General features: G+C 42.3%; 1 protein-coding gene across 3 annotated transcripts in view; it reads right to left on the reverse strand.

Moving 5' to 3' along the window:
* Positions 1-658: 658 nt before the first annotated feature.
* Positions 659-14609, reverse strand: part of ELOVL2 (ELOVL fatty acid elongase 2) — a 69715-nt gene continuing 55764 nt past the window's right edge. For 2 of the 3 annotated variants that reach the window (XM_027603729.2, XM_027603730.2), the window contains exons 5-8: positions 10910-11081; positions 6054-6178; positions 5433-5567; positions 659-3863 (exon numbers count right to left, since the gene is read on the reverse strand). In XM_027603729.2, the coding sequence (XP_027459530.1) occupies positions 3738-3863; positions 5433-5567; positions 6054-6178; positions 10910-11081 (558 nt within the window). In that variant the 3' untranslated portion in view covers positions 659-3737. Of the gene's footprint in view, positions 3864-3928; positions 4717-5432; positions 5568-6053; positions 6179-10909; positions 11082-14609 lie in introns of those variants that run through there. The other variant, XM_027603731.1, reaches the window with a different exon arrangement.

A 14609-nucleotide genomic window follows, 5' to 3' on the forward strand; every position in this document is an offset into this window, starting at 1 on the left:
TAAAATGAAATCCCAGTGGGTTAAGAGGAGGCTCTTGAAAATGTCTTGTCCCTGCCCCTGAAAAGTCGAGCCCCCCAGTCAGGTAGCTAAATTGAAGTCCCCTCTTTCTGTGCCACCTCTCCATCTCGTTTCCCCTCCTGCCCCATCCCTGTTACTATCTAGGGATTTAAGCAATTTCATAAGCGGACTTTGAGCACATCTTTTGGACTTGGCTTGTTCTAATGTCACCGTTCAGAATGCTACACTGACACAATAGAACCAATCAGTGATCCTGCTGGACGACCTTGACTTCCGTCTCTGTGGGGCTTCATCATGGTCAAGTCTCAGCTCACCTCCCACTCCTGAGCTGGCGCAGCCTCCTCTCTGCCTGTCTGGGTGCTCTGCAGGGGGAGAGTCTGCAGCTCCAGAGCCTGGGAAGAGGTTTCTGCCTCACACTGTCCCCTCAACCAGGCCAGTGCTCCTCCTTGGGTTATTCTATAGAGCAAATCTGCTTGTTATAACCACTATATCTTCTGCTCATCTAATTGGTCTTAAATTTTTCTTGTAATAACCATATTCTGAAAGAGTTTCACTTGGTATATATTATGTAAAGCTAATACTGTTACATAAAAGGCCATGCAGTGCTTGTTGAAATGAAGAATTAAACATTTAAAATTGCTAAAATATCCCTTTATTAAAAAAAATTCCTGAGTAATCATTTGGAATACCATGCAGACACACATTTTAATGTCTTTGAACCAAGTAAGAACAATCCCAACATGCTGTGCTTCAGTGTAAAAATCAATTTATTATACAACAATCATACAGAATGCTTATCGGTCTACAAAGAAAAATGGCTTCTCCTGCATCCCTGTCCACCCCAATCATGATATTATGTTCTCAAGTATTTTCAAAGGAAAACCAAAAAGTGATATCCACATTTTCTAAATAAGGAAGTCCCCAGAAACATCATAAAATTATATGGAAGAATCAGCATGGTCTCTTACAAAGTGCTGTTCTGCCCATCACAGTAAGTATCATTTTGCCTTACAAATAAAAATAAGTACCTCTCTGATGGGGATATGGATCGGGACCTTCTCTCTCAATATGACTGAAGGCTTCAATATATCATTTTGATGGGTTGAAAATGTCACTTCATTTCCATTTAACATTCCATTTTGTTTAAAAAAACAATGAATTTTTAACATGTGCTTATAGTATTACATATTTTCATTCTTATGAGTAAAAGGAAATTCGGGAACAAAAAGTTTTCATTTTTCTAATGTATATAGGCTGGCTTTTTTTTTTTTTTTTACAGTTTTAGGAAAATCACATTAAAGGTAGACATTTTGCTTTTTAAAGTTCCAATACTAACAGGTTATTTACCTGATTCACTTTTTGTGGCTAAGATTTCATAGCGCTGTGTATTTGTATCAGCCCTTGAATGGCTGAAGGCTAGAAGTGTTTGATTAGAATTAAAGACCCAATGGGACACAGCATCCTGAAACCTCTACATGGAGCTGGAAAGTGCAAACTACCCCAGTTTTTCCCTTTGTTCTGAGAGGCTTCCACCTGCCTTGTACTTACAGCTGGTGGGCTCGCTCATTCTGCCGAAGGATGGCTTCCCTCCTTGCTCTGCCAATACCAAGTCCAGGAAAGCACCAAAGTTGCAGGTAAACGTAGGGCGGGGCGGGGGGAGACTTTCTGGCCTTCCTGACATTTGAGAACCAGCTGCAAACACGAAGGCCCAGTGAGATATGGCTTCTCCCTGGGTCTCATTTTTCCCCGGAATGCACTTTGAGAACAGATTTTTAGCCCTCACTTGGGACCTAAAACTGAACTAGAGTCCAGTTGCTCTGAGGGGCTTTCTCCTTAGTCCAACCCATGTTTGTTACAGAGGAGTAATCAGAGGTACACTTGGGGCTAGCCCTTACCTTAAAATGAATTTCTGGGAGAGAACGATACTCATAACAATACTGTTAGGATGGGATGGAAGAAGTGGGGATGAAGCACCCTAGAAAAATCAGTTTTAGAAAACTTTTTAGAAAAATAAATCCAAGAGTAAGTGGGTGTCAGAAATGTGTGTTCAATAAAAATGGACCAAGTGCCCACCTGTGACGTACACATATGCACAGCGCGTCTACATCTACCACAACAAACAGCTAAGACCCGTTACCTTCCACACAGCGGGCCAGGTCCTGAGAGCGTAGTGGACGTGAGCGAGAAGTGAGAAAACACAAACATAGTCCATGTTCAGTGTCGTACCAGAGTCTGTACTCTTTTTTAAACAGAAAAGAATTTTAACAAACACTAGAAAGCGAGGGGGTAAGGAGGACAGAAAGGCATCCCCGACAGACGGGGTGGGGCCCAGGCAGCGGGAAGCACGCCTCTCTGGTGCTTGTGCCTCTGACCTCACCATCACAACCTACAAGTTCTTTTAAAGAGAAGCTAGGAAAGAGTAAGTGTCAAAGGTGGCAAGTCTTGTCTTAAAGGGCATAAATCTTCCTCACATCTTTAAAAAATATTGTTTCCCTTCTTGGTGCAAGTGAATGGTAAAGGTCCAATACTTAGGGAGAAGAAAGAATCTTCACTGCTGCTTTCCTCTGCTTTTGTGCTTGTTCTCAGTAGAAAGCGTGTTACCTGGGCAGGGAAGGGATGTGCCGAGTTTGCCAAACTGGCACTTTTGACGGAGGCTCATTACCACCCCCTGGCTCAGCGCTGGACTCTTTCCATCCCCCTCGTCCCATTTTCAAAACCTTAACCTGCAAAGAGTGACAGCGGGTATTTGGGGGTAGTATTCACAAGCGGGCTCACAAGAAACAGTGGAACAACTCAATGTCTGTTTTGCCCCAACTGCTCTGATTTATGAATATTCCAGTGGCTTATCCTTCTAGGGAGAAGGGAAGATTCCTTGATCAGAAAGGAAGCCAGATTTAGACCCTGCTTTCAAAACTGAGCAAAGTGTGTGTTTACAACCTAAAGTAGGGGAATTTAACATAGGAGGTAGACATGAATATATGAATAGTCACGGAAACCAAATTAAAACTGAGGAACAACTCAACTCCTATCCGAAGCCCCTGAGCTATGAGGATTTGGCAGATGATTTTTTTCTTCTTAGAAAAAGTAATCATCAAAATAAAATACAAATTTCATTACCGTATCACTAAGTTGAGACTTAGTGTAGGAATTTGACAGACTGCACCTTAAAAGAAAAAAGTTGTGCTAGATTTTCCTGTCTTCCATGTATAATCCATTTTAGTATTTTCTGGGGTTGAGTCCTAATGGAACAAATGGACTAATGACTTTATTGCTTAATAAGCACTAAGCAATTATTGCTTAATATAGATTAAGACCCTGTGGTTAGAAGGTAATTAACATTTTGTTTTAAACATTTCAATCTGAATAAAACTTTTTAGTTGAAGACTGGCTTCAGAAAACAAGGCTCCATGTTTCCTGGCTTTGTATGTGTATAAGGCGTTAATGGAGACAGTTTCTGGTGAGGGGTTCAGTTTGTGGGGAGGAGGAGAGAGAAGCTGCACCAGGTCTGAGGTCTACAGAGCTCGGTGTCTGAGGTGACACGTTGTGCTGACGGGAGCATTCAGTTAACAGATTATATTAATACATTCCAGATACAAATGATTTATAAACTCAAAAGAAATTAGTTTATGCTAAAACATATATAACTTTCAATTCAGTCTTTGCTTTAAAACAAGCGAATCTGTTAGGCTATTATATATGCTTTGTCTGTCACTTGACGTTTATTGCGCTTTCTTGTTGATGACACCATTAGTCGCGGTGAAGTAGGCTTTGGAAAAACCATTCTTAACTTCTTTCCCTGCAGGTGGCTCTTCCATATTCTTCTTCACTGGCTTTTTCCGGTATGTCTGTTGGATGTGTATATTTCAAAGATGGGGGAAAAAAAAAGGATTCTTGAATAAGACTTTAACTCTGACATTGGCATATAATCTAAAACAGTTCATGATTTTATTGCATATTGGACAAATAAGAATTTTTGTAACAGGACAATTTTTAAGCTAATGGTTAAAAATAAAGGGGTAAAACCCAAGACAAATATGAATTCCAATGAAAGGTTGTTTCTTTCACCTTATCAACACTGGTTAGGATTTACGTATTATGGGATGAGCACCCAAATTATTCTGCATTAGTTGCTTCCTTGTAGTTCCTAAAAATGAGATCCTTTTCCAGTTCAAGTTGAAAAGGTCCTGTTATTTTAAAAGTACCAGTACCCTGGATTCTGGCTTGATTTGGGTTTTGGCATATCCTTCCTAATTCTGACAAAATACCTGATTTCATCGCATCTTTACCTTTTTTTAAGCAATGGTATTAACAAGGGTCAAGACTGAAATTACATACTCAACTCTAAAGGAGTAAGATTCCATTTGAACCAACAAGTAGGGTTGAAGTTCTGGGCGCCCAGCACCCACCCTGCTGGGCCGCATGCTGCTGTCCTCAAGGTCCGACCCCAAGCACCACGTGGACTTCCTGAGCTTTCCTGGAACAGTCTGTTTCGGTTTGTTTTTGTTTGGGTGGCTTTGTTTGGTTCTATCAATGGTTATTTCTCTAGAAATTCTCAGAGGAAACTTATCTCTTATAGAAGACAAAGGCTAGCCAGTCCAATTTCAGAGACACGGGGGCTTAAAAGCTTGTCAGAGGTTCAGGTTCCCACAGCTGGGCTCTGTATGAAGCCCCTGTGGGTTAACTTTCAGCAAACACAAACTAAAAAAAAAAAGCACTTGTTGTCTGAAGAAAGAAATACACACTTGATTACAATTTCAAAAGTGCTGTTTTGAATAGAACTGTATGTTCTCATTTCTTTTTCATGAAGCTTAATTTCTCTGTCCCTCGCCCACACAGGAGAGTAATTTAAAATCTACAATCACCTGAGGCCTGTGCCCTGCCACGGCTTTCATCAGTTTTTGTCTTAACAGAGTTGCTCTGAAATTGTTTTGAAGCTCTGTTCCATTTAAATTGTTGATTAAAAGAAAATGACACTTAGTGAAGAAAAAGCCAATGTGACCTTTCTACGATGGCTGGCCTTAAAAGATTTTTTTCCAAATAGTAAATTTATAGTATCACAGTGCTAATATAGAAACAATTTTTTAATACTAAATTCATTTAGCTTCTGTTTTTCTCCATTCAAACATATTTCCTGCATTCACATATAAGACTTGGGTAGCATGGTGCAAATACATCAACCAGATGTGTGACCTGACTGAACTCTAATAAAATGCCCACTAGGCTCGAACAGGGGTTATCCTTCAAGGGGAGGATGCGGGGTGTGGAGTTAGGAATGCACATTTCTCTGTTTCCTTTGGATGCCTCTATTAGGCACAAGTCTGTGCTACGTTATTTAATTGGCAAAATTAAACCTCTATGTGAGGCAAAAGCCCAGTCTACTATGTTTTGCCGCTGAAGACTTACGGGTCACTTACCTGCACATAAAAATTTAAGAAGAGGATGACTAACGTCAGCATGTAGGAAGACTGGAAGATGAGACAGCCCAGGGGGAAGCCACAGGGTTTCACCACTGCACTCATGGTGTGCGTGATGGTGAGCACAAACTGTACCTGGGGGAGGGGGTGGGGAGGCAGCAGGTGAGGCAACCAGGCAAGCCACAGAAAATCCATTTTGAAATGTTATACACTGAGAACTCAACTTCTAGTACTCCCTAAGATTCGCAGACATACAATGCTGCAGCAGCCCACTATCCTATCCAGATGTTTTCTTTGAAATGACACTAGTCGGTATATATAATTGCCCACTAGTTTTCTCATGAAAGAGTAGCAGTTGAAATTCATTAGATAAAAATGAATCTGTTAAAATTAATGTCTGGGTTAAAAGCATCTACATTTCAAAGCAAGGAATAAGCTAACTGTATCCACAGAGGACATTTTAACACCCCAGGTTTAATGCTTAAAAGGCAATTTTAGAGAAAAATAGGCAGCCTCCTCACACAGAAAAGCCTCTGTCGAGGATGACAGATTCTTTTCCTCCATCCCTGAGAATATTTAGATGCTTCACATGGAGAAAAGCGGAAAGAAGGGATAACATACCAGTTGAGCCTGTGTGAGATATTTCTTCCACCAAAGATACTTGTGCATAGATGGAAACACAGAAAGGCCATAGTAGGAGTACATAAGAATGTGGATAAAACTGTTCAGGGTGGGTCCAAAGAAACCTGTGAAAGTACAGTATAAAAATTACTGTTCATTCTTTATCCAGAGAGACTGGTTCTTCCTGTACATCATCACTGAAGATGAGTAACAACTCCGGGACTAGCAGATACCAGAATTTCACACGGACATATTCACCTTCGCTTCTGTGCTATTACTCCAGGATTCAGCAAAAGTCGCCGAGACAAGACAAAACTGGGATGGTTTTTCAGTCAGAGTGTCAACCAAACAGGTAATTCCTGATCTGCAAAGGTTTTATTGTCTCTTACACCATCATTATTATCCACTAATCTGGGAAAAAAACGAAATGTTGGCTTAAAACTGGTGGCAGAACTGCTTTGAAAGAGAGGTGTCTCCGCTTTTGCTAAACCTTGGATGAACCATTTTGATTGTGGAAAGAAAGCCGCCAGTATGAGGCTGAACAAAGTGTTCTAGAGTCAAGGACAGTATGTTGCTCTTTATATTTATAAATTCAACCTGAGAGGGACCTAGGAAGCAGGAGATGCTGGGGGAAGGCGAGAGAAGGTCCCGCAGGACAGAAGGCTGGGACAGAAGAGGGACCTGCCACTGAGATTTCGCAGTGGCTGGGCCATCTCATGGACTTCTAGGACAAAGAATGTCTAAAATCTAATTTGAGGACCTGTGCTGTGCCCCTCCCCGCCCCTCCCTTCCTGAAGTCCCTGTAGCTGCCATCAATGGGGGTGAATGGTGTTTTGGGAAACCAAAGGCAAAAATTAAATTCTACGTTGGCTCAACTAAGCAGCAAAACGATTTAGCTGTTAAGAGGTGAGATGTCAGAGACGGGTTCTTTGTTGGAAACTGGGATACTCACTGTCATGAGGAGTAAATCAATACATACATGCAAAGTGCTTACAATAGTGTCCAGCAAAGTGAATACCACCTACGTGCTACCTTGGGATCCAGATGGAGCTGAGTCCTGCGGTGAAGGGGCTGTGGAGCTAGAGGACCCCTACTAGCTGGGTCCCCTTGGATACATCCATTTTACTTGGTAAATTTTGATTTTGCCATCTGGAAAATGGGCATGATGGGATTGACTGAATAATACTATATAAACTGAAAAGTACCGCACCTATGCTGGTTAATCAATTTAAATTCTCTAGCCTGGTTTTCCAATTCTAGATCAGAGGTCTGGTTAGATAAATGCAAATCAACGAATAAGAAATGAAAACAACACTCGCATCCAGTAAGTCCTCCGCAAACACAGGCTGGAATAACTTGTTACAGGGCTTGGATTTACATGAAAACACAGAGTTTCAGAGTATCAGCTACCATAAGGTCAGTGGTATTTCTTTACTTACCTGAGTTTTCATTGCCATGAATGAATGCAAAAGGAGTGGTTGGTTATAATTTTATAATATTTTAGGTTCACTAGAAATTGTCACACACAGCATCTTATCAACAGGAATCCAATGTCTTTACACAGAGATTATGTGAGACTGTCATTCAGATGCTTAGTGATTTGTAATGAGATAGCTGATAAGCACAAAAAATACTTAACCTTGATAATTCTTTAATATTGATTATGGGCTTTATATTGATTAAGCATAAGTCTATCATCGTCTTAATAACAAAACTCAAGAAACTAGATTCGGTCCAGGAGAGGTATAAAAGACCCATCTCTTTCTGACTCCTGCACCCCCAGCAATTTCCTTCTTCACACTCTGGTTTCAATTTGCATCTTCATAGTCACTGATGTTTCTTAAAACGTCAAGAATGTTTGGGATATATCTCTAAGGTCCCCAAATCATTTTCTTTCTTTTTTGGGGGGGTTTCTTTTTTAATTTTAAGTTCAATTAACAATACAGTGTATTATTAGTTTCAGAGGTAGAGTTCAGTGATTCATCGGTTGCATACACCACCCAGTGCTCATTCCATCACGTGCCCTCCTTCATGCCCACCACCCAGTTACCCCATCCCCCTCCACCTCCCCTCCAACAGGCCTCAGTTTCTTTCCTATGCTTAAGAAGTCTCTTATGGTTTGTCTCCCTCTCTGGTTTCATCTTGTTTTATTCTTCTCAGGTTTTTTTACTAACCAGAATCATGCTGCATGTATTGTTCTTTGATGTGCTTGTTGGAGATGTTCTCAGCCTAGCACACTCCTTTTATCCATTCTGTATTCCATAGAAATAGATGTTTGGGTTGCTTCATTCTGCTGTTATAATTATGCCCACTTTGTGCATAAACTTGAGCACAGGGGCTGAAACTTGAGGGGAAGAGTGTCAATTTGAGCCCTTGGCAATCTGAGGTGAAGGCATGTTGACTTGGCATTTAGCAGGTGGCAGGCCGTGCATGCTGACTCGGGCAGGAGGGCGGCTGGACTGAACTGGGGACACACAGGCCGATGGCATCATGTATGACAGGGACGTGGCTGGTTTTGCTTTTAATTTTTGTTTTTCTGGGAAACTCGATCTCTCCCTCTATTCTAAATGAAAGCCTTGCTGGATAGAGTATTCTTGGCTGTAGATTTTTTCCTTTTAGCACTTGGAATTTATCATGCCACTTTCTTCTGGCCTGCAGAGTTTCTGCTGAAACCCACTGATAGCCATATGGGGCTTCCCTTGTATGTACCTGCTTTCCTTTCTCTTGCTGCTTTTAAAACTCTCTTTATCATTACTTTTGGCCATCTTATTTACTTTGTGTCTTGGTGCAGACCTCCTTGGGTTGGTTGTGTTGGGGGCGCTCTGTGCCTCCTGGATCTGGCTTTCTCTTTCCTTCCCCAAATTCAGGAAGTTTTCAGCCATTATTTCTTCAGACAAATCTTCTGCCCCCGTTTCTCACTCTTCTCCTTCTGGGATCCCTATCATGTGACTGTTATACCTGAGAGTGTGTTGCTGAGTTCCCTGGGTCTATTTTCATTTTGCATATTTTTCCCCCCTCTCATCTGCTCGGCTTGATTACTTTCCATGACTCTGTCCTCCAGGTGGCTGATCCTTCCTTCTACTTCCTCTTGCTTGCTATTTATTCCAGATGGTCTATTTTTATTTCCATTTAGTGAGTCCAATAGCTCTAGTTGGTCCTTTTTTACATCTTCTATCTCTTGGTGGAGGGTCTCATGGAGGTCCTGCACTCCTTCCTCAATTCTAGCGAGTATCTTTATGAGCGTTACTTTAAATTCGCTATCAGACATATTACTTACCTCTGTTTCGCTTAGGTCTACTGCTCTGATTTTGTCCTGTTCTTTGATTTGGGACATATTCCTCTGTCTCCTCATTCGGTCTTTTGCATTGTCTGTTTTTTTTGTGTTAGGAAAGTCAGCTCCGTCTCCTGCACTTGAAAGTAGTGGCTCTATGAAGAAGAGGTCCTGCAGTGCAATGTCTGTTCCCCAGAACCTGGTGCTTCAGGGGGTGTCTCCTATGTGTGTTGCTCCAGGGGGTGTCCTACCGTTGTGGCTGGGATGTGTTTGCCTTCAGTCCTGTTGTCTGCGATGGCTCCCTGCCTGTTAGGGGCAGAGTCTGGTGCCCGTGGTGTTAGTAGGCTGCTCCGGGGCTGCCTCGGGCTTGAGTCGAGTCAGACCAGGTGTTTGCCAGAGATGCAGTAGCACCAAACTGCAGGCACTGTCCCTGTGTCGTCCCCGGAGAAGCTTTTGTTGGTGGGTGGGGCCTGCAGTCCGACCCACTGCCTGCCCCCATCCCACTGCTGGGGTCACAGTCAGACGGGTGTGTGGTTATCTTCCCCTCTCCCTGCGGCAGGACTCACTCTGGAGTGGTGCTGACCTTGTCTGGGCCGCACACACACTGCCAGGCTTGTGGCACTGCTTTGACGGGATCTTGCCAAGAGCGATCAGAAGGGGTTGTATCTGCTTCGCTGTGGCCTCTTGTCTATGCCGGGCTGCGGAGAGTCTGTTCTGCCAGTTTTCGGGCTGCTTTCTGGGTTATTTATGCCGACCTGGGTGCTCTCTAGGCGGCCACGCGGCAAGAGGTCAGCCCAGGGACGTCCTGCTCCGCCATCTTCCCAGCAGCCCTCCCCAAATCATTTTCACTGAAGTTTTACCTGTTCTGAGTTTTCACGGAACATTTTTGGATTTGGGGATATAAGACAATCCGAAAGTACTCCTGTCTCTACTGCAGGGCATAAGGGACCCATTAGTAAACTATGAAATCCCTGTCGTGAGAGTCATCATCAGCTTCTTGAAAAAGTGCAACAGAATTAACAACAACAAAACCCAAAGTGCATCCCCCAGAGCCGAGGGAAACAGTTCCTGAAATTCTTGTTTCATACAAAGTATATACATGCAAAGAGGCTGGGATATAACGTGTACTGTAGTTCTCAGTAAAGAAAAATATTGAAAGCCACACAGAGATGTGACCTTAATTTTTCAGAATGGAAAAAAAGTCCTAGGAGTTGAAGGACCCCAAGCTGTAGCGTGGCCAGGTGGTGACTGTGGAAGGTGCCATATTTATTTCTGCAGGAGTCTTTCAGCCCCCGGGGTTGGAGGACAATTGCTCCAGCTGGCGTACATGCTTCTGGCCCTCAGACCTTTGGTGCATAGAAAAAAAAAATGTGTTTAAAATTTAAGGTAATACTCAGATTTTGCCAGAATCAAAGACCGGAAATAACCAGCCACTGGCAAATAGGTGCTTCCCTGTGTAACAACACAGGTCACCCCGTGGCCTCCCTTTTCTCTCTCCTGATATATGCAATATTCAATAGAAGACACTCACTGGAGGTCTTAGAAGAGCAATTACAGAGAACTGAAAAATAGCAAAATCACTTACTTTGCCCACAAGGTATCCAGTTCAAAACACACCACCAGATGTTAAACATGGAGGCATGATGGTATACATGAAGAAAAGTAATCTGACTGGTTTTTTTCCGCAAAACAAAGAAAATTGTGTCCAGGAACTCTACTGATTTGGAGAAGTAGTACCACCATAACACCTTAGCTACCTGTAAGAATGTGGAAACAGGAAAGAGAAAAGGTGAGCAATGAAAATGCCCCTCCTGCTGCCCTCCCTTACCTCTCCGCAACCTGGGGGACACTGGGTTTCACTAGTGTGCGTTTCTCTCTCGGGAAATCACACAATCACCTTCCTGGCATCTCTGCCTCCAGTTCTCCCTATTCCCAGCAATCCACCCCACTCCAGTGAAAACGAGTTACACCTCCAACACGCAGATCTGATCAAGGTACTCCTGTGCACCTGCAGAGCACAGGCTCTTTCCCGGCTTGCCCTGGCTGCCACTTCCTGCACTCCTCTGGGAGCGCCCCACCGTGCGCTGTCCAGGTGCTCTACACACTCTCCCTGCAGCACTTGCTGCTGTCTGTGCTCTGGGCTTCCTAGCCCCTCCTCCCCACATGCACCCTCCTCTCCTCTGGAACTCTACCTAACCCTCTCCTTGCTTTTCTCAGGCCTCATCAGCCGCTGCTTCCTTTGCGTTCCCCAATGACTCTGCCTCTGTGCACAGGAAGCAGGCCAGGGCAGTAAAGGTTAGGCAGCCGACGGCCCATCACACAGGGCAGGGACTGGCCCATCTTTGCTCCGTGCTGAGCACTGAACAGATCACTACTGTTCTTTAATGCTAGGTTTTCACTTTTTCCCCTCTCCCTCTAACCTACGTATGTTTTTGTCTCTTAACTGTTACAGGGCCCAGGAGCCGTCTGTACGTAGAAGATTAGTTCTTTCGCATCTCCTCCTCAGATTTAAAATCAAGATGCCTCCAGGGTTGTATGAAGTGCTGAATCACTACACTATACACCTGAAACTACTATTACACCGTATGTTAACTAACTGGAATTTAAATAAAAACTTAAAATCAAATCTTCCTCCTCACTGAAGTGGTGGGTCCAGATTTTGCCCCTTCCCTCCTGAGCCCCTTACGAAGTCTCAGCTACAGGGGGAATACCTGAATGGTGCTGTGGTTTTAGCGCTAACATTGAAACATATGAGGAAAGTGTAACAGAAACTTTGAAGTTAGAATATCATACTCTATTGTCTGCTTCCCAAGAACATAATAAGGTGTGGTGGCTTCCACCCTAATGTTTAAGGGTATAATGGAACTTCACAGGCATTAAGCCAAATATAAATGTAAAACAACAACCCTTAGAGAATTGTATGGTATCCCAAAACATGCTGGTCTGTGATAGAAATAAATTAGAAATAAATGGGTGCCAAAAAAATGGGTGCAGAGAAATCTATATACCTTATTTTGTATTATAGCTTTGAAGATGTTTTTTAAAGAGGATGCAAAAATGTACATCTTAATATTAAAGATTTTAATTAAAAGCTTTCTACTTTTTTTTTTTAAAGATTTTATTTATTTATTTGAGAGAGAAAGAATGAGATAGAGAACACGAGAGGGAAGAGGGTCAGAGGGAGAAGCAGACTCCCTGCTGAGCAGGGAGCCCGATGCGGGACTCGATCCCGGGACTCCAGGATCATGACCTGAGCCGAAGGCAGTCGCTTAACCAACTGAGCCACCCAGGCGCCCAAAGCTTTCTACTATCTAATAAGCAGGTTTTTTGCTATGGAAGTTGTCAAACATCCCTAAATGCAAGGAGAGGAAGTATAAATTATAGAACCTGTGTATCACTAAGCTTCAAAGTTTTTAATATGATTCAAATTGTTGAATCAATTCTATTTCTAAACATTTTCAGGGGGTGTAGCATATTATAAGCAAATGCAAGCTATCATTTTATCTATAAAAACTACTTTTTTTTCTTTCAACATAACCACCATGTCATCAGCTAATAAAATTAATGGCTCCTTAATATCTACTAATAGCCTCCTCTGTTTTCAAATCTGTCTCAAAAATGTCTTTTTATAATTGATGTAAATCCGGATGCAAACAAGGTCCAGCTTGCACTGATGTGATATGGTTCTCTGGTCTCCTGATCAGTAACAGTCCCCTTTCCTTTTTCCAGGTCTTTTCCTCACAAAAACTAGATCAGCTGTTGGATAGAATTCCTACTACTACGGATTCCTAGCGCTATTTAACTTGTTTCTCTATCCCCCACATTTTCTATAACTAGCAATTAGAGGCTTGATAGACTGAGATTTAGGGGTTTGGGCAGGAGTACTTTGCCGGTGGTTCTGTGTACTTCCTGGTGCGTCATACTGGGAGGCACAGAATTCAGGGTGTCTCACGGACATTCATGGACAGAGAGTTCAGACATTAACAGCCTAGTCCAATCATTATGAAGTTTCTTTCTTTCCTTCCTTTCCTTTTCTTTCTTTCTTTCTTTGAGTGCACGTGCACACGAACGGGGTGGGGGGGGGTGGAGAGGCAGAGGGAGAAGCAGGCTCCCCACTGAGCAGGGAGCCTGATGCAGGGCTGGACTTCAGGTCCTTGGGATCATGACCTAAGCCAAAGGCAGACGCTTAACCAACCGAGCCACCCAGGTGCCCCCATTATGAAGTTTTTCCATTCACCTTGTTTTTTACCCAACAGTTTTATCACTTATGGATGACTGCTGAACAGAGCCATCATTTCACCAGGACTTGCAAAAGGGTGATTTTCTAATTCTCTTGTTATGCATTTTTCTCTAGAGAAAGAGCTCTATTTGGAAATTCACATATGAAAAGCAAAGATAAATGTTTAACTTTTCTTCCCTAGAATGAATTGGTGTTCTAGCAACCTTCAGACGTCAACAATGTGTTTTTTGGTATCTTTTTAAGCTCATGGTTTTTAAATAAATGTAATATGTTTCATCAGTAATCTTTTGAATTGTCCCATCTTGAGCACTGGGAGTCCCCTTCAGGGTGGCTCCTACATCTTTTCGTAATGACCGGAGTAGTCCTGGACAGCTTGCTTGCTTTCTGTCACAAGATGTCCTGGATTCTGCTTATACACTTTTCCCACCCCAAACCGGGAATTGGCCAATTCTCTAAGAACCCTAATCCCTTCTGGTGGAAAATTATATTTAGAAAGCACAATCTGGGTATTCATTGCTCACTGCACTGGGTTGTCAGAGACTAACTAGGCCTTTTCTGGAGATAAGAGCTAAAAAACACATTTGTGTTTAGAATAACGTTAATTCTGATATTTCCTATTTGACTCTATGATTAATGTTAGAAAAGAGATACTAATAAAAAAGTTAAACTATGTTTAAAATACTAGTTGTAATGATATTAACATATGTACTTACTTTATTCTACATTGTACCTATAACAGTCTCCAAAAAGCAATACTAATATTTTTATTAATAGAAACCAAAAAAATTACAGAATACTGTTAAGATATATCCCCCTAGGGAATTTCAGTCAAAACACTGTTTTTAAGTCCCTTGAAATAATTCTACAGGTGGTTATGTCACCAACTTAATATAGGGGTGTATCCATTTATTTTAGTTTCCAAGTTTGGGGAGGAAGGCTACCTTGCTTTCTTTTTAAACTTTATGTAAAACACTTAATGGTTTCAAAATCAAATATGACACAAGGTACATTCAGAGAAGCCCAGCTTCCATCCCTATTCCCCTCT

This window comes from Zalophus californianus, chromosome 7 (genome assembly GCF_009762305.2).
Source record: "Zalophus californianus isolate mZalCal1 chromosome 7, mZalCal1.pri.v2, whole genome shotgun sequence".
Taxonomy (NCBI): Eukaryota; Metazoa; Chordata; class Mammalia; order Carnivora; family Otariidae; genus Zalophus; species Zalophus californianus.